We start from the raw sequence: 22,854 nt of genomic DNA, 5'->3' as shown, positions 1-22,854 counted from the left end.
CAGGACAGAGACAAATGAGAGACAAGAGAGTCACAGAGGGAAAGATAGGGACACATCGCAATAGGAATGAACTGGACAAAGAGTCACAGCGACGGCAGAGATGTTTAAAGGGGCGTTGAAAGGGGAAAAAGGAAGAGAAAAGCTAAAAAAGAAAGGAACTAAGGAGAGTTGGTGAGGAAAATGCGAAAGGCTCAGGAGGTGAAGGAGACTGGAGAGAGCCTGTCTGGAAGGAGAGGGGAAAAGTCCAGCCTCTAGGGACGGATCGGCCCAGCTTGGGGGACACGCAGCTTGGGAGGGCGGGCCCTCTCACACCTGGGAACGGGGTGGGGTGGAGGAGGCGGCCGCCGGGCCCGGAGCCCGGACCGCGCGAGGGGCGAGGCTGAGCGCGCAGGGCTGGGGCACCAGAGCCCCCACGGCGAGCCCGGCTTGCGCCCGGTGGCCGGGGACTCGCCCGGCGGCCCCGCCCCCTCCCCGGCCGCCTCCTTCGCCGGCGCTTTTCCTGCGGGGCTCAGGAAGCCGGCCTAGCACAGCAGCGAACAATAGCTCGGGGCCCGGGCTTGGCTCCGGGAGAGGCCGGCGCGGGAAGGCGGGGGAGGGAGGCGTCCGCGCCGCCGGGGGGCCGCGGCGAGACCCCGGCCCGGGCCGGAGCTTTAGTTGAGCTCGTCGCTGCCCGGGTCATTGTTGGCTAGGACTGAGGAGCGGGAGCCGGGGGAGGAGTTGCGAGGCGGCGGCGGCGGCGGCGGCGGCGGCGGCGGAGGGAGCCAGAGGGGGAGCCAGAGAGCGAGCGAGGGAGGGAAGCTGAGAGCGAGCGGGCGGTCGAGCGAGGGAGGGAGGAGGTAGAGAGACAGGGAGGGTGGGAGGGAGGAGGAAAAATAAAGAGGAGAGACTAGCAGGGCTGAACAATAGAGACAGGCAGACGGGCGAGGAGGAGAGCCAGCTGCCGCCGCTGAGGGAGAGCGGGCGCCCAGGCAGCTCGTACCCCGGCCCCGGCCAGACCGCAGGCGGCCAGCGCCCCCGGGGAAGGGGGACCATGGGGGAGCCGGCAGCAGGCGCCCCCAGCCCGCCGCGCGCCTCTGCCTGAGGGAGCTTCGGCGTCCTCTGCCCTAGCCCTGCCACCCCGGCCGGCCGCCCGCCCTTGAAGCCCGGTGTCCTCCGGGTCTGCGGCCGCGGCCGGTGCGCCCCGCGCCCTCCGCCCACAGGGCGCCGAGCAGCCCTCGGCCCCAGGCTTCGCCGGCCCCCGGCTGCCCGCGGACGCCCTCCCCCAGTCATGAACCCCCCGGAGGGGGCAGCGGAGGAAGGAGGAGCCGCCGACTCGGACGTGGACGCCTTTTTCCGGACAGGTAAGCTGGGCAGGGCGCGGGGGGTTGGGGAGGAGGCTGCTGCCCTGGATGCGGCGTCTTGGACAAGTTTGGGAAAGGAGGGCTGTTGCTGGGGTGTGCGTGTTGGGGGGCAGTCCCCTTCGTCGCCGGGGCTGGAGTGGCCGAGATTCTTGTTGTTATGGCAATGCGGGTTGCATTTTGGGGAGGGGTGGGGGCTGGGAGCTCGGCGCCCCTCGGCGTTCACCCCACTTGCGGGAGTCTGTGTTGGGGAGTCGAGAGGCGGTCCCCTCGGGCCGCCTTCTCCCGGAGCGCGGGGATGGGGCGATGTTGGATCACTTTGCAGTGCGCCGCTCCGGCTACCGGCGTCCCCCGCCCCTCCCTCGGCTGCCCCCTCCCCCCAGCGCCTGTCAGCCCGGCTCCCGCCGCCCTGGGCCGGCACCCCTTCTCCGGCCGGCGGCCCCCGGCCCCGATGTGCAAAGAGGGACAGTGGGGACCGGGAGTCGCGCAGGCTGCAGACTGACAGTCGGGAGCGGGGCAGACCGAGGACTGTAGTGCCTGGTGCGTGTGGGAAGCCAGAGTCTCAGACTTGAGAGGCAGACCCGGCAGGGAGGGCGGTGGGCGCCTGGGACCTCCTCCTTGTCCTCCTCTTCTCCAGTTCTGGGAACGGATGAGCTTTTCATAAGAATCACTCGTTCCTGGAAGTGTGAGTTAGCGTCCCCCTCATACACACCCACTGAATCTTTGCTTGCCTGTGGTATGTAGAGCACCGCCCCCGACCCCAGATCTGCCTTAACGGCTATTTTCGGCCCCTGCCACTTCCCAGCCCCCAGGTCTATAGCTCCTCATGTTCCTTGGCTACACAGCCCCTTTCCCAGAGCAGAACCGACCACCCTCATCTGCCACCACCTGTGGCCCTGTTTCTCTGATGACCAGGGTTTCTCCATCTCCTCTTTACTTGTGGCTTCCACCAACTCGGTAGGTAGAGCTCCCCATCTTCCATGTCTGGAACCATGTGGTCTGGAATCTTTTTCCCGAAGAGTCCAGTAAGTTATGGGGACCCTGGGCATCTCCCTTCTTTCTGTAAATTGGATTGGAGGACGTGAACTGATGGGGTCAAAGAGCAGGTCGGCTTTGAAGATTCCCTGCGCACCCATCTGTTTCCTAACCTCATTGCCTTGCCCTGGAGGTCATCTGAGGGAAGGGGTGGGGTGCTTTGTTGGGGAGACTTGTGGCTTTGGAAGTCAAGACTTGGTCAGCCCATATGTTCATTTTCTAGTTGGTCTGAAGAGGAAAGAGCTGGAGGATAGGAGCTGATAGGAGCTGACCTGGAGAAAGCAGAGGGAGCCCCTGTTATCCTATCCTGCTTCTCAGGGCTCAGCCTTGCCTCCCTCCTTCCTTTTCCCCAGATGTGGATTCTAATATACACCTTCCCCATCCCCCCCTTTCTCTCTCTGTCTCACATACTCTCTCTCTCACATACTCTCTCTCTCTCACATACTCTCTCTCTCTCTCTCTCTCTCTCTCTCTCTCTCTCTCTCTCTCTCTCTCTCTCACACACACACACACACACACACACACACACACACACACACACTCACTCACTCACTCACTCACACAGCCCAGGAACCAAAGCAGGAATTCTAAAGAGGTGCCTGACCTGATAACCTTAGTTTATTATCTAGGGGAGAGGTTCTGGGGGCTAAGTGATACCTGGAAACATGCACTAGGACGTCTTCATCGACACCCCTACCATCCACCCTTTGCCTCCCATCTGGCACAAAACTCTGCCTTTTCTTAGCTCTGGGGAAAACTCTTGGAGTGTGAGCTTTCCCACCTTCCCTTTCTGGACCCATTTTTATCTTTTGGCATCCACTCCTCCTTCGCCTTTTCTACCATCCAAACACTAGATCCTGTCTATTCTCTGTCCCAGGCCCTTGGAGCAGATCTCAGTTTTCTGCTAATTTCTGACAAATGAATTCACACAGTGTTAATGGTGTTAATGGCCTATAATGGCCCAATGTGTTACTTTTCCCAGGGCCTTTAAAAACACAACATGGGGCTTACATTGTCTAGCCCTGGCTCAAATCACAGAGTAAATAGCAGACTGGGTCCCTCTCCTATGGAATCCTGTTGGGGATATTCTTCCTCCTCAGGCAGCCTTGTTGAGGGGGGCCCAGGTCTGATGTGCACTTTGAATCAGAGAAGGGTGAAATCTTCAGCGCATAAGGCTGGAAATGACTGACGACCTGTAACAAGTTGTACGAGGGGGTGCAGACTGTTTGTGGTAGGGTCTAGGACCACCACCCACCCTGAGTGGTCCTCTGTGCTCTGCTTCTTGATCTTACCCCCTTCCAGTCTCTAGCCTGGGCTTTTGCTGGGGCTTCTTACACCTGGAAAAGGCCATATTTCTTAATCGTCTCCCTTCTGAGTCCCCATCTTTATGGAACATAGCACTACACCTGGTAGGCTGGACAGATGATAAATTTATTTAGTTGAACAGTTGAAAAAGCTCCAAACACATTTTCAAAGTCCCGAGTGCCAGGGTTACCCCCTACTTTCTGATGGAAGACTTTGCATACACAGAGACCACACTGGCAATTGCTTTGTCAAAACCCTGGCATACTGTGCCTCTAATTAGGCATGTTTCCAATTATTCTGTCATTTTGGTTCTTTACTTGTCCTCTTCTGATTATTTTGGTATTTCAGTTCTTGTGACATTCCCCAAATCCTACATCCATACATGTACACGGACAGAAAGAAACACCCATGCACACCCCCTGTCCCCACCATTATTCTTATAGATTGGTGTATTCTGTGTTGTCTTTCTGGGAATTCTCTGATCCACGCCTGGGAAAGTGTGTCACAATAATTTTATTGATCATGGTTATGAGGCAGAGGAGGGGAAATATGGGAACTCAGAACTGGGAATAGAAATCAGTTGGAATAGAAAACCAGCAAGGTCTTTTCAGCTTCTACTAGGACCCTTCTGCTGTCCAGGGTGCTATGGGGTACAAAGAAATATTCAAATTGGTTTCTACCCTCCAAGAGCTTTTAAAAGAAGATTGACAATTACTGCTCAATTAGAGATTAATTACTTGCTGGTAATTACTTATGGTGCTATAAGATAAAAAGTTGGCAGAACTACAGAGGAGTGGAACTGAGGGTAGCCCTTGAAGGGGAGATGGAGGGTGGGAAGAGAATCATGGGCAAAAGCTCAGGGAGGTTGAGGCATTGACACTGAGGATCCTGGGAAGACTGAGTAGAAGGTGTAGGGTAAGGAGGAATGGGAAACAGGGTTGGGTAAGTAGGGCAAGGCCAGATAGGCAGAATCTTGGGAGCCCAAGAGAGGAGATTGGATTTGATTCAGGACTGATAGGGAGTCACTTTAGTTCCTGAGCAAGGGCATGTCCTGAAGAAAGTGGTATTTGGACAGGTTAATCTGGGGGTCATATGATAGATGAAGTGGAAAGAGAGAGAAAGGATCCAAATGCAAAAGTGATCTGGAACTGAGGGAGAGGGGCTTGGTCTGGGTTGGTGACAGAAAGGACGGGGACTCAGGGACCCCTCTGAGAGACATTGTCAAAGGCAGAAATGTGGGTATTTGTTGACAAACTAGTTGTAGGGGGGAAAGAAAATTAAGCCCTCGAGAATAATGGGAGTAGCTGGGTTTAAAGCATAGAGGACTAACAGTATCCTGACTGAAGCACTCTGATTGAGGACAGGAGCTGGATTTGCAGGGCAGATAATGCTGTTAGCTTTGGATGTGGAAAATTAGAGGCGATTGAGGAGCATCCAGGTGGAGCTGGTTTGTGGGAGATACGGGACTTCAGACAGGAGCACAGGTGGGAGGTTGGGGCTGCCATTGTGGCCTTGGAAGCCTCCTGAATCAAGGCTCGCTGCAGCTGAAGCTTTGTGAATGCATCAGCCCTCAGAGGGAGGGGGTGGAGGGAAGAGGAGAGGGCTAAAGTTAGAATTTGGGGGAGAAACCCTTGTTTAGGAAGTGGCAGCAAAGGAGACTTGATCCTGGAGACCCCAGGGAGTCAGCATGGGTTCTGATGTGATGACAGGCTGCAGACAGGTTGAATAAGAGGAGTGCCGGTCAAGTGTCTCTGGATGTGATAAAAAGAAAGCCACTATGAGCTCTTGGGAGCACAGTATTAGAAGAGGCATGCAGAGCAGGGATTTGGGGTGGTGGGTAGGAATCAATTACTTGCAGAATTTACCAGTGAAAGGAAAAAGAGTTTGGGTGCTAGTCAGATGGCATGTTAGTACCAAGAAAAGCGGTTTTCATTTTTTGGTCGGAGAGTCAGAACGGGTTTGTTTGTGGAAGGGAGAGAGATTGTGGGCAGGAAGAACTGAAGATGCTTGGTTGATTTTTGAGTTAGATACCTGAAGAGGTGAGACAAGAGGAGGTTCCCTAGCGAAAATCTTGACTTTGGTGAGCAGAGGAGAAACCTCCTTCTATGAGACTCAAAGGAAGAAAGTTCAGAGGATAAATTTAATGAGATTGATGTGGAAATATCTTTTTTCTGTTGAGCTTTGGTCTTGTGAGTCCAGACATTTTTAACTGGACTGTTTGCTGTTACTTGGACTTTGGTCAGCCTCAAACTCAGCTCTGTCTTTCCAAGTCCCTAAACTAGCTTCTCCTCTTGTCTTCCTTAATCCTATAAGTGGCACCTTCCCTTTCCTAGTCATGATATTTAGCACCTTGATATTGTCTCTGAGGAATCTCAATCTTCTAACAAACTCTGTTATCTTTCATAGTGAGCCCATGCTGTTCATCCTCAGGGCCTCTGCCCTAGGCCAGGAGACCCATTATGGTGCTCATGGACTCACTAGCCCTTTATCCTTGGCCCTTGGACTCTGCTCTCTCACCCCCACTCCAATTGGCATCTGCAGGCACATTGCACTTCCTAAAGGAGATTGAACTACTTCCGTCACACCTGGTTTATGAACCTACAGTGACTTTCTAGTGCCTTCAGGGTCAAGTCTGTCCTTCACACCTCAGAGCCAGCCTGCTCTTCTCACGTCCAAGGGCACTTTGGCTCATGTTCCCTTTGAATCATCCACCCCTTCACCCCTACTCTACAAATGCAACTTATTCGTCAAGACTTTAACACCACATTCTTCTGGAAGCTTTCATAGCTCACAAGACCAACTCTCTCCTCTGAATTCCATAAACACTCACTTGTCTATACTTATTGTCTCACTTCATCAGAGGTATTGTATTGTTTTTATCCTTTTCATACAATGAAGTGATTTGTTCTTTAAAAGCTCTTTTAAAAAGCTTGTGATTCACCAAGACCAAACCAAAACAAACTGTCTCCCCCCTGTGCAGATAAAGCAAACACAGAAAAATATGAGCAGTTGCTGAATTTAGGTGGTGATATATTGGTATTCAGTGTACAACTCTTTAGACTTTTCTCAGATAAAAACCCCATCCCACCTAGACAGAGAACTGGTCATCATCAGGTCCAGATCTGACTTGGAATAACAACCTATGTTGGTGTGCAGTTTTTTGAGTAAACATCACCCCGTCTGGGCATTGCCAGGCACCGTAAAAGGGGTAGAGTCTTTTACCTCCTGAGCTCTCTTATGCAGCAAAGCAAAACATCTCTTTTTGACGTTGCGTTTGATGCTCCAGAATGTAAACGTGACACTTAGTTCAATATTTACCATTCCTTCTTGATTCTCCTCCACTTAAGCCCATCATGATTTGGGCTTTTGGTCATGCCATTTCCCAAGAACTTTTGATGGAGTATTGAGAGGACTTTGTTGTTCTGAAGAGGGAAGGCTATTTCTACATTAATATATTTTAGAACATATCAACAACATTTAGGTACACCTCCATAATATTTGGGGGGCTTTGCTTTATCCTTGTGCCACCAATCATCAAGAACTCAATTATTGGCACATTCTGTCCAATTGTATTTGATAATCCCTTGGGGATGTAAGAGGTGTTGGAATAAACTGAAGCTACAGAAAGAAATTAGGTGAGACGTGACAAAAAATATTCCTGACTGTCGGTGTCAATAAAACACTAGAACAGGTGAACTAGAGGTCCTTTTTAGACGTTGGAGAATGAACACTTTTATTTTTCCAACTTCTTTCTGGTTCTGGAACTTGGTAGTTTACTTCTGGAGATGGGCAGTATGGTATAGTCTAGTGGTTCTCAACGGGAGGCAGTTTTGTCCTCCAAGAAACATTTGGCAATGTCTGGAGACATTTTTGGGGGTTGTCAACTCAGGGAGGGGGGTTGTATGGCATCAAGTGGGTAGAGGTCTAGGGTGCTGCTAAACATCTTCTAATGCACAGGACAAGAATTCTTCAGCCTCCAAATGTCAGTGGTGCTGAGGCTGAGAAACCCTGGTTATAGCCAGAAGACCATGGGCTTTGGATCAGATAGGCTCAGCACTAACCAGGGGCAGAATCTTGGGTAAATGATATAGTCTATGTCATCCTCAGTCTTCTGCAAAATGGGACCAAGGATGCTTGTTTCACAGGTTGAGAGGATGAAATAGGAAAAACATGTGTAAAAAGCATCTCGTGGTTTCTGACCCACATTAGGAGCACAAGAAATACTAGCTGTTCCTGTTGTTTTTATTATTAAGCGAATGTGATGGCACAGAGGCTGAGGGAATCTCCAGAAGGGGTACTGTGCAAAAACTGGTTTTTGACACGGGGCGGCAGGGGTGCTGGAGAGGCGTCACCTGGGTGGAATCAGAAGGCTAGGGTCTGGGCCTCAGCTCTTTTTCATTCATTAATTTAATCATTTGTTTGACAAATATTTATCGAGTTCCTAGTGCAGCCATGTACTGTGCTCTGGGAGTGTATAAAATCATTGCAAGAAAGAATATCGAGCAGGAAGGAAAATGAATAGAATTACAATACCCCCCTCAGGGAGCACTTGAGTTTAAGGGGTGGGAAAGGGAGAAAAAGCCTGTGAAAGAGGCCAAAAAGGTCAGGCAAGAGAGCAGGAGGTGAACCCTCTCCTTTGCTCTCCACTTATCTGCATGACTTGGGCAAGTGAGTAACATCTGTGTAAGATGAGGATCGTGCGCCCCACCACCCAGTTTCCTTATAGGGCTGTTGAGAGACTCAAATGAGACACTGTGTGTGAGAGGTCTTTATAAGTTGTACAATTCTGTCCAAATACGTGTAGATAGTTCCTTCCAAATCAAACATTCTATTACTCTAAGTACCACCTCTGACAAGTATTATCTTATTTAATCTGACCTTCATGGGACATTTTTCAATCCTTCTCAATTTGGTTTCCGAAAGGGACTGGATGGGGCATCCTCCTTACAACAAATCAGGGCACTCCTGTTCTCTCCTCCTCCACAAAGTATATAAATGCCAGTTCCCCAGACCCTGGCCCACATGGCCCCATGCCATCTGGAGGAGCCCAGCGAGAATGGGGTTCCTGCTTCCACTGAGCCTCAGGTGGGTGCAGTGAATCAGTCCCTTCCCGCTCCTTCTCTGTCTGCGTGCAGTTCAGACTCCTCCTGCTACGCCTTTGAGTGTGAATGACTGGCAGCAAAAGAACTAGGAAATGATTGACAGCCACAGGGCTGTTGGATCAATAGAGCTGCTTGAAATCGTGTCTGCTGAGAAGTGAGGGAACAGAAGGAATTAGCTGGGAGAACAGAGGAATTAATACAGGGAAGTAAGAAACTGTTGGAGAATTAGCTTTGTCTCTTCCCCTTCTGTCCCATGGCATTATTAGAAGGGAGCTGGTTATTAGCTAGAAAACACAGATATGAGGGATAAACAAGGAGAGTGAAAAGTGGCAGATGAACTGTGTTCTCAAGGAAGTAGCTATACTTCTCGAGCTGAGACCTGAAGGATGGGTAGGATTTGGATGGGGAAGACAGAAGGTATTGGAACAGTGTTAGAAAAAGGCACGACCATCCATGGCATATTTGGGGGCAGTAAGTGGTCCAGTTTGTGTGACTTAGAGGATTCAGGTGGAGGATCAATGGGAGATAAAAATCAGAAGCGGGTAGGGACCAAGTTGATTGACTGCTTCATTTATTAAACCTTTATTGGATTCCTAGATAGTCAAGGGCTTTGAATGGCAGGCCAAGGAGTTTGGTCTTTCTGCAGTTAGCTTTCAGGAGCCACTAAAAGTGTCTGAATGGGGTGGTGACATGATGAGGAAGATAAATCTGGCAGTCCTGCAGAGGGTCAGTTGGAATGGGGGAGGAACTGCTAGCCAGGGTTGGATTGGGAGACCACTGTGATAGGTTAGGAGGGCCTGAACTTGAGATGGCACAGTGGAAATGGGGAGGAGGGGATGGATATGAGGGAGCTCGTGGATGTAGCGTCTACAGGACTTGGTAACTTGGATGTAGAGGTGTTAAGGAAGAGTCAGGACTCAAAGATTACTCCAGCTCTTAGAGCTGGGTAACTGGGGAGGATGGAAGTACCCTAAATGAAAATTAGGAGTTAAGGAAGAAGAGGAGCAGCTGTGGGGAGGCAGGAGGAGAGGCAGGATTTGGGAATTTACTTTGGGACGTGTTGCTTTTCAGGTGTCAGTGCAATAGCTTAGGGAGGTGTTGATTCAGTAGGCAGATAGCGGAGGGAGGCTGGAGCTTTGGAGGGAGGCCAGAGACTGAAATATAGATTTGGGAGATATCCGTAAGAAGTTGTGGCTGGAGCTATCAGAATAGATGAGATAATAAATGAAAAGCATATAGAGTCTTAAGGGCAGAGGGCCAAGGACAGAGCTGTAGACTCAAGTGAAGGGCTGGAAGAGAACCAGGAGAGAGCAGGGCTTGGAAACAGTCCGGTCATCAATAGGGTCTAATGCTGCAGAGGGGTTGAGGGAGAGGGGGACTGAGCAAACCCTGTGGGTTCTGGAAACTGGGAGATCACTGGTAACCTTTGAAATAACAGTTTCACTTGTGTATGGGAGGTGGAATTCAAATTTCAAGGGAAATGGGGAGTGAGTGGGTGGGGAGGAAGTGGTGGGAGTGCATATAGATGACTCTTTGGAAAGGTTTGGCTGTGAAGGGAAGGTTAAAAATAATAAGGTAGTTAGAGATGGGTAGCAGAGTTGAGGGGAGGATTTTTTTAGGTAGGGAAGATCTGTGAATACCTACGGGTGGGGAGGAGGGAGAAGGCAGGCTTGGGGAAGGAAATGAATATTTAGAAAAGAGGAGCAGTTGAAGGAAGTAGATCCTGGATGAGCCTGTAAGGGTGGATCTCAAGGTAGCTGGGGGGTGAGCCTTGGCCAGAGGAGGAGACTGGGGGAAGGCGGACTTCAGTAAAGTAGTAGGCTGGCCAGCAACTCTGCTGAGGGCACAATGTGCTTGGTCAACAGCCCCAGCACAGAGAGCATCAGCTGGCCTGGAGACCCAGGGGCTTGTGGTCCTGTTCTTGGGGCGGATAGTTCAAGCTGAAGGCAGCTGTGAAATGGGTGAGCTGGGTTGGTGTGGCTCTAGAAGGCCCCTTGGACAGAGAAGCTAGAAAGCAAGGCTGGGAGGTCCCAAAATAGCAATCCTTTTAGAAGCGCTAGTGGCTTCCTTTGGCAGGCTGAGGTGGGATTTGCTTCAGGCTGTAGAGGGGTCTGCAGAATCACCTCCTACAGAGTGTGAGTCAGGCAAGTTGGGGGTGGGGTGGAGGGTGAGTGAGGACAGGACAGAAGGAGGAGGACTCAGACAAGAAGGTGTAGGGGCAGCCTCCTGAGGAGGGGTCATGCCTGGCCGTCGGGTACTGTCTCTGTGAGGGATGGACCTGCTCTTGAATTTTCGGTTTCCTTAATGCCTCTAGAGGTTTTAGAAGAAAGAGGAAGCAGACCAGGGGTCATGGAGGAGCCTTTGTCCAGTTTTTCTCCATGAAGAGGAACCCTTCACACCAGAGGAAAGATGCCAATGAGCACACCCGTTCCTTTGGCCCCAAAGTACTCCCTTCAGCTCTCATTTTAGGGGCAAACCCAAGAACTGTCATCAAGTGAGGCATCTTATATGGCCCTCTAGGGGATGGAAGTAGGAATCCAGGGGTTCCTGTTTCCAAAAGGTGGGCTGTGGGGGACTGGGTTTATATTTCCGAGAGCAGGAGGAGGTGGGAGTTTCCTTAGATATGGCTCAGTTTCAGAATCATAGAGTCTTAGTACAGGAACTTACTAGCTGTGTGACCTTGTGCAAGGTACAGCCTCTCTGAGCTTCAGTTTCCTCATGAGTAAAATGGGTGAAAAAAAATCTTACCTATCAGGATCACTTGATTTGGTAGTTATAGATTGTGATAGTTATATTCATATTGTAAATAGTAATAGAAATGGAATTATATTACTAGTAATAGAATATGACTATATATAATATTACTAGTAAAACTATATTGTATATATTATTAGTTAGAATTTCCAAATCATGAAAATTATGCTTCAGTAGCTTGCTTCCTCCTCTCCACTCCCCTCCCCTGCGATACCCTCCCCATCTTTCCTCCCTCCCTTCCTCCTTCCCTTGCTTCCTTCCTTCTTTCCTCCCTTCCTTGTGCATAGTTAGGTAGGTAGGGATGTGATTTTTAAGCTTGCAGTTACAGTTATTCCAGGGTATGGCAGACAGGGTCTGGGAATGTGCCTACACCCCTTGCGTTTTACACTCTTACCCTGCAGCCTGGGGACAATGGGCGTCTATGGGGAATGGGGGTGGGGAAACACAGTGTTCAGTTGGCAGCTGGACAGTGGGCCTAGAGGGAGACCCAGGAGACTGGCAGATGGTTAATTGGATGTGACAAAAGGGGACTGGGGGAGGGGTCTGGGGCTCCTGGGGGTTTCCTGTCTCTGACTTCTTATTCTCCTGGAAAGGAGATTGTGGGGAGAGGGAGGAGTATCTCTAGGAGCAGTTAGGGGAAAAGATTGGCAGGACTCCATGTTGGGTCTGTGGCCATGGAAGGACAGAGTACCATTGGGAGTGATGTCACAGCTTTAATTTGTAGGGTGGGTGCAAGATGTTGTCTCTTCTCTGTATCCCAGTCCACTGGCACATAACAGGCTCAAATACTTGGATATAAAGAGAATGCTTAACCAACTATTGGAACAGTATAATTTTTTAGTCATTCTTCATGGTCCTAGCCATTGAGTTTTGACAGCTAAATATCATGATTACTTTTGATGAGAACTGGACAAAGACTGATCAATTTCAGCGAACACTAGATTTAAGTGAGTGGATCTCTTCATTCATGCTTGCATTCATTCATTCAAGTGTCAAACACCAGCTGTGAACCTAATAAGTGCCAGGCACTGGGGCTACACCAGCAAGTTAGAAATCATCTTTCCCACATGGAGAATAACAGTCTGGTGGGGTTGCCTGACACACAAACAAAGGATTGCATGCTGTACATTGAGAACGTAATGAAAGATCAACAGCCTCACCTGCATGCGTGTGGCGAGGGTTCACTGAAGAGGGGATGCTTATGCTGAAATAGATGAGGAGGTGATGAAAACGAAAATAGACCACTGTTGAAGAGGTTTGGTAATAAAAGTAAGGAGACTTAATACGATGGTAATTGAAGGGGTATTTTGGGAGTACTGGTACTCTTTTGTTTCTTGATGATAGGTGAGATCTGTTTGTGCACTTTCAGTGATTTGTAGACTTATGTGCAATTTTATGCATGCAAATTATACTTCAATAAAATTTTTTTAAAGGTTATCAGGTCCAGTGAAGTTTTGTTTTTTAAAGAGAGAGAAAAATCTTTGAGTGTTTGAAAAAATCATGGGAGGAGGTAGTGGTAGACACTGAAGGTGATAGAAGGTGGTATGTGTGGGGCTGGGGTACCAGAATGGGCACCAGCTTCTTCAAAAGTCAGCAAAGGATGAGAATTCCCTGGCGAAGAGGTTATCTCTGGGATGGAGGGGTACTTCTTCCTCTGTGGCTTTGGGAAAAGACCAGGTGGTTTTCAGGTCACGTGTACAGGTCAGACAGTAGAGCCCTTACTAAGCTTATTAAGAAAACTGACCTCAGTCTTCTCTGGGATTGGGAACCAAGGTCATCTGAAGGACTGAGGGGTGCTGAGATCCTGCGAAGAGAGGAGACGGATTGGATCCATTCTCTGGAGAATGAGTGAGAATTGCATTAAAGAATGATCTGTCTAGTTGAGTTCAGAGTGGGCTAGGTGTTCAGACTTCTGCATCTTGTTCAGCCCTGGAGCCTCTGGAGTAGAGGTGAAAACAGAGGATTCTTGAGTCCTTATTTGGTGACTTGGATGAGAGGTCCAAGGTGGAGGTGAGGTGTGCACCAGACTTGTTTGGACACTAGTCTCTTACCAGAACTGTACTCAACACTGATGACTCCAAGACATTTTGGAAGCCCTGCCTTGGAAAATGGTCATGTCTGGTTTCCCCAAGTAGGCTGTACCTTTTGCTTTGGAATTGTCTGTCTTCTTCTCAACACTCAATTTGGTGCCTTGCAGATACTTGCTTGATTTGTATTTGTTGCCTTGACTTTTTTTTTAAGAGAGCTATTTATTGGTGTGTAGGTCATTGGGAGTTCTATAATTAAACATTATGTTAAGGAAATGAATCTTTTTTTTTTTTTTGTGGACAGGCAGTTGTACCTCAAACAAAAAGACCTATGAAATCAATATTTACTGTGAAATATAGCGAAAAACTCTTGTTTATTCTGGATTAATTAGAGGGGATCCCTTTTATTGCTTGTTTACAAATATTCCATAGGCACTGGAAAACTAAAGAAGCACCCTTCTTTTGCAAAAATCCACATAGGGAAGTTCAAACATTCAAATGTACCAACTAATCAATATTGACTGAATGTCTGCAATGTGCCCAGTATTATGCCAGATACTAAGGGGGCTGCTAAAGGTGGGTAACAAATGTTACCCACGTTGTTCCTGAAGAGTTTATGCTCTTGTTGGGTTAGGGGGAGACTAGTATAGGAAAAAATGGCTAATTGGAAGTCAATCAGAAAGGGAATTTCACTCATTCCTTGATTCATTTAATATGTGTTTATTGTCTATAAGCTAAAAGATAATTTAAGTAAGTGGTAAACAATGTTTCATTTAGAGAGATCTGATTTTCTTATACTTCATAGAACATTTATGTAGACATTTAGACTTTTTCCTAAATGAAACCATTTCCCCCAATTAATACAAATGTATGTTATATCAGTATACACGTATCTATTGAGCGACGTGAGTCATTCATAAGCCAGTACCCTTTACATGGGGTAACGTAAGAAGACAGAGGATTTGTTGGTTGTCTGGAGGGGTAAAGTGTCAACTTACTGTTGTAAGAAATAGTTACACAAAATGGAAGTACAGGATCTATGGTTAAAAGTGAATGCTGTTTCTCCCTCCTTTTCCCTGATGTTAAGATAAATTCAATGGACGTATGTACTTGCTACATACACAAATATGTGTTTATACAAATGCATAGCTTTCTTTCATATTTTAACAAAAAAGAGAATTGTGCTATACCTGTTATTCTGCAATTTGTTTTTTTGTTTGTTTGTTTGTTTTTGCGGTACGCGGGCCTCTCACTGTTGTGGCCTCTCCCGTTGCGGAGAACAGGCTCCGGACGCGCAGGCTCAGCAGCCATGGCTCACGGGCAGAGCCGCTCCGGGGCATGTGGGATCTTCCCGGACCAGGGCACGAACCCGTGTCCCCTGCATCGGCAGGCGGACTCTCAACCACTGTGCCACCAGGGAAGCCCCTGCAATTTGTTTTTATCACTTTATAATCATGGACATTTTTCCATGTCAGTGCATATGTTCTACCTCATTTGTTTGAAGAGTTGTGTTACCTTCTGTTGCGTGGATGTGCCACATTTTATTTAACCATTCTCCTAACGATGGACATTTATAAACCAGCTTTTCTGAGGACCAGTGTTTGTTCTGGGACATTATTTGGCCCAAAGAGTAGCAAGAAGGGTCATCCATTATTTGATCGCTTTCAAAGGTGACTGTGAGACAGCCGTAAGATCAGGATGTTTCTTCTGCTTTTATCCTCAGGAGGGAGGGAGAACAGCCAGTCCTGTTCTCTGGAGGCTAATTTTCTGTGCAACGTTTACAGACGCTTTTATTAATGACATTTAAATAAATGGTAGAGGCCATTCTTGGCTTTTTTTGCTGTATGCCTTTAAGTGACTTAGGAGCCAGATTTGCAGTCACAATTAGCCAAAAAAAGCCACATGTGTTTTGTGGGTTTGAGTGAAAGTTAATTCCAATACCACAGGTATGGAAGTGCTTTAGGTTGTGTGTGCAAAAGCCATAGTCTGTGTTTGGCTAGAAGAATTCAACGATGTGATTTGGGAGACCTCGGTTTCCAATTCTGCCCACCACTAATTATCTCTGTGACTTGGCTAAGCCAGTTAAAATGTCTGTTTTTTACAGATGGAACCTGTCTTTCCTCATCTGAAGAAAGAGGTAAACATACTTGCCCTGCCACACATCATAGGAGTAGTATGAGATAAAGTGAGATAATAGAAGGAAAATTCTTTGGACAAATAAAATTGCTGACTCAATGAAAAGGGTTTTTGTTTGCTGCCTTTCTCTGGGGTCTCCCTGAGTTTTGAGCGTGGTTGAAAGCTGAGCTAGGGTACTCAGATGGGAGTGACAGCCGTACCGCGTTTGAGGCTGTATATTTTTTCACGTCTGGTAGGAAATTGGTAGCACTGGAGATGGAGTGAGACGTTTCATGATACGTTCCATTTGCTTTTGGAAAAGAGACGTGTGGAAGAGCGGTTCATCTAACTGCCCAGAATGGCTGTGGGTTTCTCTCTGATGGGTGACACTGCAGCTCAGTTGCACACTCTTTATCACCCAGACGTGCAAAGAAAATGTAGCTTTTAAAATTTTCTAACGTGGAGCTAATCTCCCTCCACCCCAACTTGGCTGGTTTATAGTATGTCATGTGTTTTTTTTCTTTTTTCTCCCCCCGATTGGTCTTTTTGGATGTCTGTTTCTTTCCGGTGCATTTCTCGTTCACTGCGACTTTCTTCTGTTTTCCCACTTCTCTGGGTCTGGGTGTGTAGAGGTGCACCTGTGAACTTGTGGTGATGGTGGCGGGGGCAGGGGGAGAGGGGTGCTTGGAGCCGTGGCATGATGGTTGGATTCCCCTGATCTTTGCTTCATGGGGGCTGGTCTGGTCTGATCTGATCCCTGTACTGGTGTCTTGCTTTCTGGGGTATTGTGCTGATACCCAGCACTAACATTCATGTCTTGACTATTTGCCTATGGGGTCAAAGTCCCCGCACATGGCAGCCTCTTAGTCCTGATCCCAGGCCTCTGCCTAGTCAGTGGCCCTCTAAGCATCTCTGAGTACCATCATCAGGGGATGAAGAAATATATAGATCCCCAGCTTACTCAGTACCAACTATGAAAAGACAGGACCTGTACGCCTGGCTTGCCTAACTAGGTACCCACTTGGCCAGTGCTGTGTTTTCATCCCGTCACCTCCACACCGTGTGGATCAGGGTATGGGACTGAATGGCAGCCATTGACCTAGAGGCCTGCAGCCTCCTCAGGAGTGGCCTTAGGGTTCTCAGGTGCCTTCACACCTATTGCGATGTTATATTCTAAAGCTGCCCCCTTCACCCCAAACCCTGGTTGGGCCTTGAGGCGGTAGATAGGAGGAAGCTGGGACCCTGGTGTCCCATCTCCTAGACTGGGTTTTTGCCACGTTCTCCTGCTGCTTGAGGGAGAGGGCTTCTTCTCCTCCTCTTGTAGCAAGGATCTCCCTAATGTGGCGTCTTGAGTACTCTTTACCTTTGGTTTAGAATGATCTCTGTGGTCAAGTACACCCATTTTGGAGCTTGATACGTTGATTCCTACACCTCAAGAATGTGTTGAGAATTCAAGCTGCACTAAAAAAATTCCTATCCAGGATGTCAACAGCTGAACATGGACACTTTCTCTTTGCCTGCTGCTAAAACTATGCTGATCTTCCCTGAGGCAAGTAGATGCTTCTGACAGAGTAAGGGGGAGGTTAAACGTATGTAAGAACATGCAAGAGAGAAAAATACATTGTATTTTTAAACAGTGTTACCCTAGTTAAAACAATAATTTTGGGGAAAAAAAAGGTTTAGAAATGGGGCTTCTAAGACTGTCTTCACTGGGATTCTGTCTACATACGTGTATGCGTTTATGTGCACGTAAGCATGCGAGAGCGCGGCATTGTCAATTCTTCCGGCAAGCATTTGGTGAGCACTTCTTACATCCCATGCACTGTGGTCCAGAGGGGAGCATGGCGCAGTCTCCGTCTTCAAGGAGCTCCCAGCTTTAGGAGGGCGATGGGTGGTGATGGATTACTTCCAGAGCTGCACTGCTGATGCCTGCGTTTCTGTCTGGTGAATATGACTAATGTTTGAGCTAGGGGCCTCTAATGGGTCTGGGTTCCCTCTTACCTTGCTAGGATCTGCTTTCCGAGTCTCTTCAGCCTCCTAAAATGGCCAGTTCTAGTCAGTTTTGCTTTTTCCAAATAAAGCTAATTCCTTTAACATCAGCCTAGGTTTTCACAAACATGTATTCTATAGAAAGGATGTGTTAAATAAGATCAATTGAAATAGATAATAAGAAAAGAGAAAAATGAAGTCCAGCTTAGGGCTATTTCTCTGCTTCTCTTGTGGTGGAGCTGTTTATTTGCTGTTATTTTTAACCAAAATTCTTCCACTTCTTTTTTTTTTTAATTAATTAATTTATTTTTGGCTGCGTGTGTCTTCGTTGCTGCACATGGGCTTTCTCTAGTTGCGGTGAACGGGGGCTGCCCTTCATTGCGGTGTGCGGGCTTCTCATTGCGGTGACTTCTCTTGTTGTGGAACATGGGCTCTAGGTGCGCGGGCTTCAGTAGTTGTGGCACGCAGGCTCAGTAGTTGTGGCACATGGGCTTAGTTGCTCCACGGCATGTGAGATCTTCCCGGACCAGGGCTCAAACCCGTGTCCCCTGCATTGGCAGGTGGATTCTTAACCAATGCGCCACCAGGGAAGTCCTCTTCCACTTCTTTTACACAGGAAGACTTCTGTGTTTTACATACTGTTCTCACTTCAGGGCTCTGGGACTCAAGTAGCCCTAGTAGCTATGAGCAGTGTTTCTCATTTGACCAGGGAAAATGAGAACTCTGTTCCCTGTGAAGGTGGCAGAAACTGGGAGACTGGCAAAACAGGAGGGCCAGGAAAGTACAGAAAAAAACCAAAGAAGCAGGCAAGTGATGGTGCCAGCTGGTTGGGTTCAAGTGGAAAGAGTGGGGGGCTGGGCGTCAGGAGCACAGTTTTCTGATTGATGAGGTTGGTAAACCCCTTTCCCTCTCTTAGACAATGAGGGAGGTGAGCTAGGTAGTCTCAAATGTATCTTCCATCTTCAACAGTCTGAGCTAACTGGACAACAGTAAAGCCAGCAGGGATAGAAACCCCGTGGTAAGTGGTCTCAGGACCTTTATGCTGTGGTTCTCTGAAGACTTTCCATCCTTCTGAGACCTTTGGTCTGAGCAGCTGTAGTCTGCTTGGTCAGACCCCTGGTGCCAGAGCTCACAGATGACCCCACAGCCTTGCTTGGTGATCAAGGGCTCTAATTCCCTTGAGGAGAATCATCCTGACAGTCAGCAGTAGCTTCAAACTATTTTGGCCCTTAGAACCTTTTGAAAGAAGGGCTAGGTTTCTGGGACTTCTGGGTCTGTGTTGAAAAGCCTACACTTCTCAGCCTGTTCCTTTGGACCCCAAGTCTGTCATTAGGGATGTGTCTAAACACCCTAGAGAATGCCCTCACCAGGGCTCCATCAGAGCCGCTCTACCACTTCTCTCGAGGCATGAGGACTGATTAAATGATCTTCCTGCCAGCTCATGTTCTTGAACTTTTCTTCCTTTGAGTCGCCTAGAGAAGACGGTGAAAGCAATCCCAAATCTTCATTTCCTAGGGCATGTGCAAACCCAGCCCAACCGCATCATCTCAAGAGGAGGCACTGGGTAATTGAACTGCTGTCTTGGCTTTCTTCTACATTTCCTTCTACCCAGAGCTCCATCTCCTTTCCCTCACATTCTTTAGACCTTCAGAGAACTCATATTTTGATAGAGGGAAACAAATTAGTTTTTTTTAAAGTACATCGAAACATTCCAAGTATATAATATGACTACACTAGCAGGATCCAGGGACACAAACAGGGGAGTGGTGAAGCCTATTTTGGCAGATGTGGTGGCGGTCATAGAGTAGGAGATGCTTGAATGGCATTTGGAAGATGCGCTCCTTATCCAGAGTGACAGGGTCGGGAGGAAATTCCTGGCAAAGGGAGAAGGGTGGTCAAAGGCAGAGGGCTGTGTGAGATTATGGGGGATTAGAGGTTGTGGGTGCTTTCACCAAGCCTGGCACCACAGGGATCACATTGGAATCATAGGAATATTTCACAGGCTCCTCTAGCTTTCTACTTTAAAGGGGTTTAGCACTGCCCTATTCTTCAACCTCTTAAAACATTTTGAATACAAAACATAAACAGAGTGATGGAAGCCTGGACAATTATATAGCCAGACGTCTTTTTCCATGAAGATGGTGAGTGTGCCTGCCTGTGTGCATATATGTGCAATGTGCCCGTGTGTGGTGTTGCTCATGCTTTGGATACAAATGTGTGTGCTTCTTCCATCATACTGGGTTCTTGACACAGTATCATTTTTCAGCATTAAAATTCCCGTCACCTCCCAGAAGTGCTCCTTTCAGGATCCATTTCTGCTTGGCTCGGTGTGCACAAACATTCCAGTGGGATTGATTGCTTGTGTCAAATTAATTCGTTTTCCTTCCCAGGGAGAGTGTCTGACATGTGCAAAATGGGGAAATCCCTAGGCCTCTAGCCAAGTGTAAGCTCAGATAGACGAGTAAAGTCAGGTTTGGGTCAAGAATTGGTCTAGGGAACCCACAGAGCCTGCACCTGGATACTTAAGCTACCCTTCCCAGCATGTTTTGTGACTGTTCCGAGGCAACAGGAAGACTTGGGACTGGGTAGAGATGGCTTCAGGTGAGAGGCTTGGGTCTTTTCAGCATTAGCTGTGGTACCATTTCCTCTTCTATGCCCCATCTTCCTATTACTGCTTTATTTAAAAGGTTGCAGAAGCCTCTGGAAACAAATGGAGAACATGCTATCATTCTCGCCCACCTGTGTTGATGCATCAGAGAGCTCTGGGATGGTTCTCTTTTCCGCCTCAGACCTGATGCTTCCCTGCAGGCTTTGGTGGATCCTCGTAATGTACCTCTTAGGCCTTTCGTAACAGGTAGCCCCTAGATTCATGGTGCCCAGACAGCCAGCCTTACCACATTGTGCCTGAGTCCAGACACCAGACCAGGGACCTTCAGACTGTCTTTCCCACAGTTGGAACCATTGACTTACTGACCCGTGAACAGCAGGGTGGTCTAGACTGTACTGTCCACCGATGAACTAATTAGTGTCTTGGCAGTAGGAGCTTTGTGAGTGTGTGATAAAGTCCCCCTAAGAATGGTTGTGTATTCTCCTATAACCTGAAATTCTGGATGTCCTGATTAGCACTTAGTAACTTTAAGATAAACTTTGTGGGCTATGATTATCAGTAGGTCCAGCCAAAGTTTCTCTAGGAGTTTATTGTCTATAGTCTAGTTGAACGTAGCTCTTTAATTAGCGGGATTATGGCAAATATCTTAGCTCATTTAGTTAACCATTAACCTCAGGACCTCTGGAACTTTAAAAAGAAGCCTGGTGAATTCCTCAGGCCAAAGAGTAAAAGTGCTAGATTTCCATATTATCTGGCATTACAATTACTTTTTGGGGAGGGAGGTGGGGTTTGAATTCTATTCGCCAAAAACTTTTACATAAATTGATAACAGAAGTGATTTTTAGCATTTCCCAACAGACGCCATAGTGCATCACTTCTAACAGAGGCACACTTCAGGCTTGGTTATACAACTTAGTGCTCTGTAACTCTCATAGAATCTGATTGCAATGTCTGGTTTTTGAGCTGGGACAACTGGGCTGCTGGAGGAGTGCAGGGCTCACAGAAGTCTGCTGACAGCCGGAATGCTTCCTCTGCCCTGCTCCTGATGCCACCCAGTGTGTCTCTTGAATCCAAGAGGACATCACCTAATGTCTTCTCTCTGGTCTGGCCTATTTGCTAAGCTCTTACAGCCATTCAGTTGTTCTACCGAGTTTGTTTAGAAGATTTATTTGATTTGTTATGCATAGAGGTGATTCTCTGACTGAGACTTTTTTCAGACCACCCTAATTATTCCATCTAGCACCACAGTTGGTATTGAATAAGCATGTTTGTGATTTCCCCTTAGGTTTTAGTTTTCCTCATGACAGAGACCAAGGCAGATCCCCTAGGTCCTCCGTGAGAGACCCGTGGCCAAGTGTGCGATCATGTGCTACCTTAGGTTTCCCAGGCCCTAGGGCCATAGAGCTCTAGATCTGGCAGGATCTGAGGGCAGGGGTGGCATCATCAAATCCAACTCTAAATCTCTTTAGAGTAGAGCAGAAGGCCAGTCCTTTTAGGGCTCTGTCAAGCACGCTGGTGGGTGTTGCTTTTCTCCATGCGAAGACTCTTCAGTTCTTCTGCATTTAAATGGTTCTGCATCCAGGTACACACTTTATTCATTCCTTCCAGGTCCCTCGATATACGTACTCCTGAGGCTTTGTTCTGCGGGACTTTTCCATTTCTGGGCTGTTGGATTCAGTTTGATTTCCCCATACATCAGCTTAAATGGGAGAGCCTGTGAATTCCTGGAGAGGCTTTGTGGAGGTTAAGGATAGAGGAAGCCATTTATCTCTTCAGGTGTCAGGACTTTTAACCCTGTGTTTTTCATCGTCGACTTCAGGGTGGTTTAAACTTCTGCAGCCCCTTGCCTTGCGTGTCCTATGTACTCTGTGGTTGAGGCTGCACTTTCCAGGCACTGCTCAGTCCTTGAAATGAAATTTATATATGATGATCTTTTGTGGGGGGTGCCAGAGGACTCCCCAAAAGTGTGATCAGTGGAAGTCGGCCCAGCTTTGGATGTCAGTAGAGACCTTCACAAGTCTTCTGGCTGGCGTGTGGCGCCGTTATGGCTGCAGTGTGGTACAGAGGGGCGTGTCCCCGTCTGGGGTTGGGAGAGCTGTGTGCTGCTTTTAGCTCTGTGCTGGCCTCCTCTGTGATCTTGGGCAGGACACTCACCTCCCTGGGCCTGAGTTTCTTCACTGGAGACTGAAGGTGCTGAAATGGACGCTTGTCATTTTGAAAGTCTACAAGGTCTTTTTGAGAACGTTCTTCAGGGAAGGGTGGTCCTCTGCCTATCTCAGCTCTGACAGTCCCATAAAGATTGCTTTGGGAGGTGGGGGGTGGGTGGGGAGGAAATCCCTGTTTTCACACGTGACACACAGAATTCAGAATAAATTGTCATTGGCTGATATCTGTCCCCAGCCATTAAAAATTCAGCAATGACAAACTCCCAGTTTTGCCCGTCTCTGGGTGAGCTGTACAGGATAAATTCTGAGCCAGTTAGAGTATCCTTAGTTCCTAGGACTGCCAAGTATTTATAGGCTTCCCAAGAAAGTGCAGTCAACAATTTGGGGGTACCATAATCTATATATAACAAGTACTCT

The 22,854-nt window shown here is 48.0% G+C and overlaps 1 protein-coding gene across 11 annotated transcripts in view; it reads left to right on the top strand.

Moving 5' to 3' along the window:
- The first annotated feature begins 894 nt into the window (after positions 1–894).
- Positions 895–22,854, top strand: part of KALRN (kalirin RhoGEF kinase) — a 642,647-nt gene continuing 620,687 nt past the window's right edge. For 7 of the 11 annotated variants that reach the window (XM_079922559.1, XM_079922555.1, XM_079922558.1 and 4 more), the window contains exon 1: positions 896–1,340. In XM_079922559.1, the coding sequence (XP_079778685.1) occupies positions 1,268–1,340 (73 nt within the window). In that variant the 5' untranslated portion in view covers positions 896–1,267. Of the gene's footprint in view, positions 1,341–22,854 lie in introns of all 11 variants that reach the window. The other 4 variants (XM_079922565.1, XM_079922566.1, XM_079922567.1 and 1 more) reach the window with 2 other exon arrangements.

Source organism: Stenella coeruleoalba, assembly GCF_951394435.1.
Source record: "Stenella coeruleoalba genome assembly, chromosome: 5".
Classification (NCBI taxonomy): domain Eukaryota; kingdom Metazoa; phylum Chordata; class Mammalia; order Artiodactyla; family Delphinidae; genus Stenella; species Stenella coeruleoalba.
The sequence above is the reverse complement of the archived record's forward strand: the minus strand, read 5'-3'. Positions and strand labels throughout refer to the sequence as shown.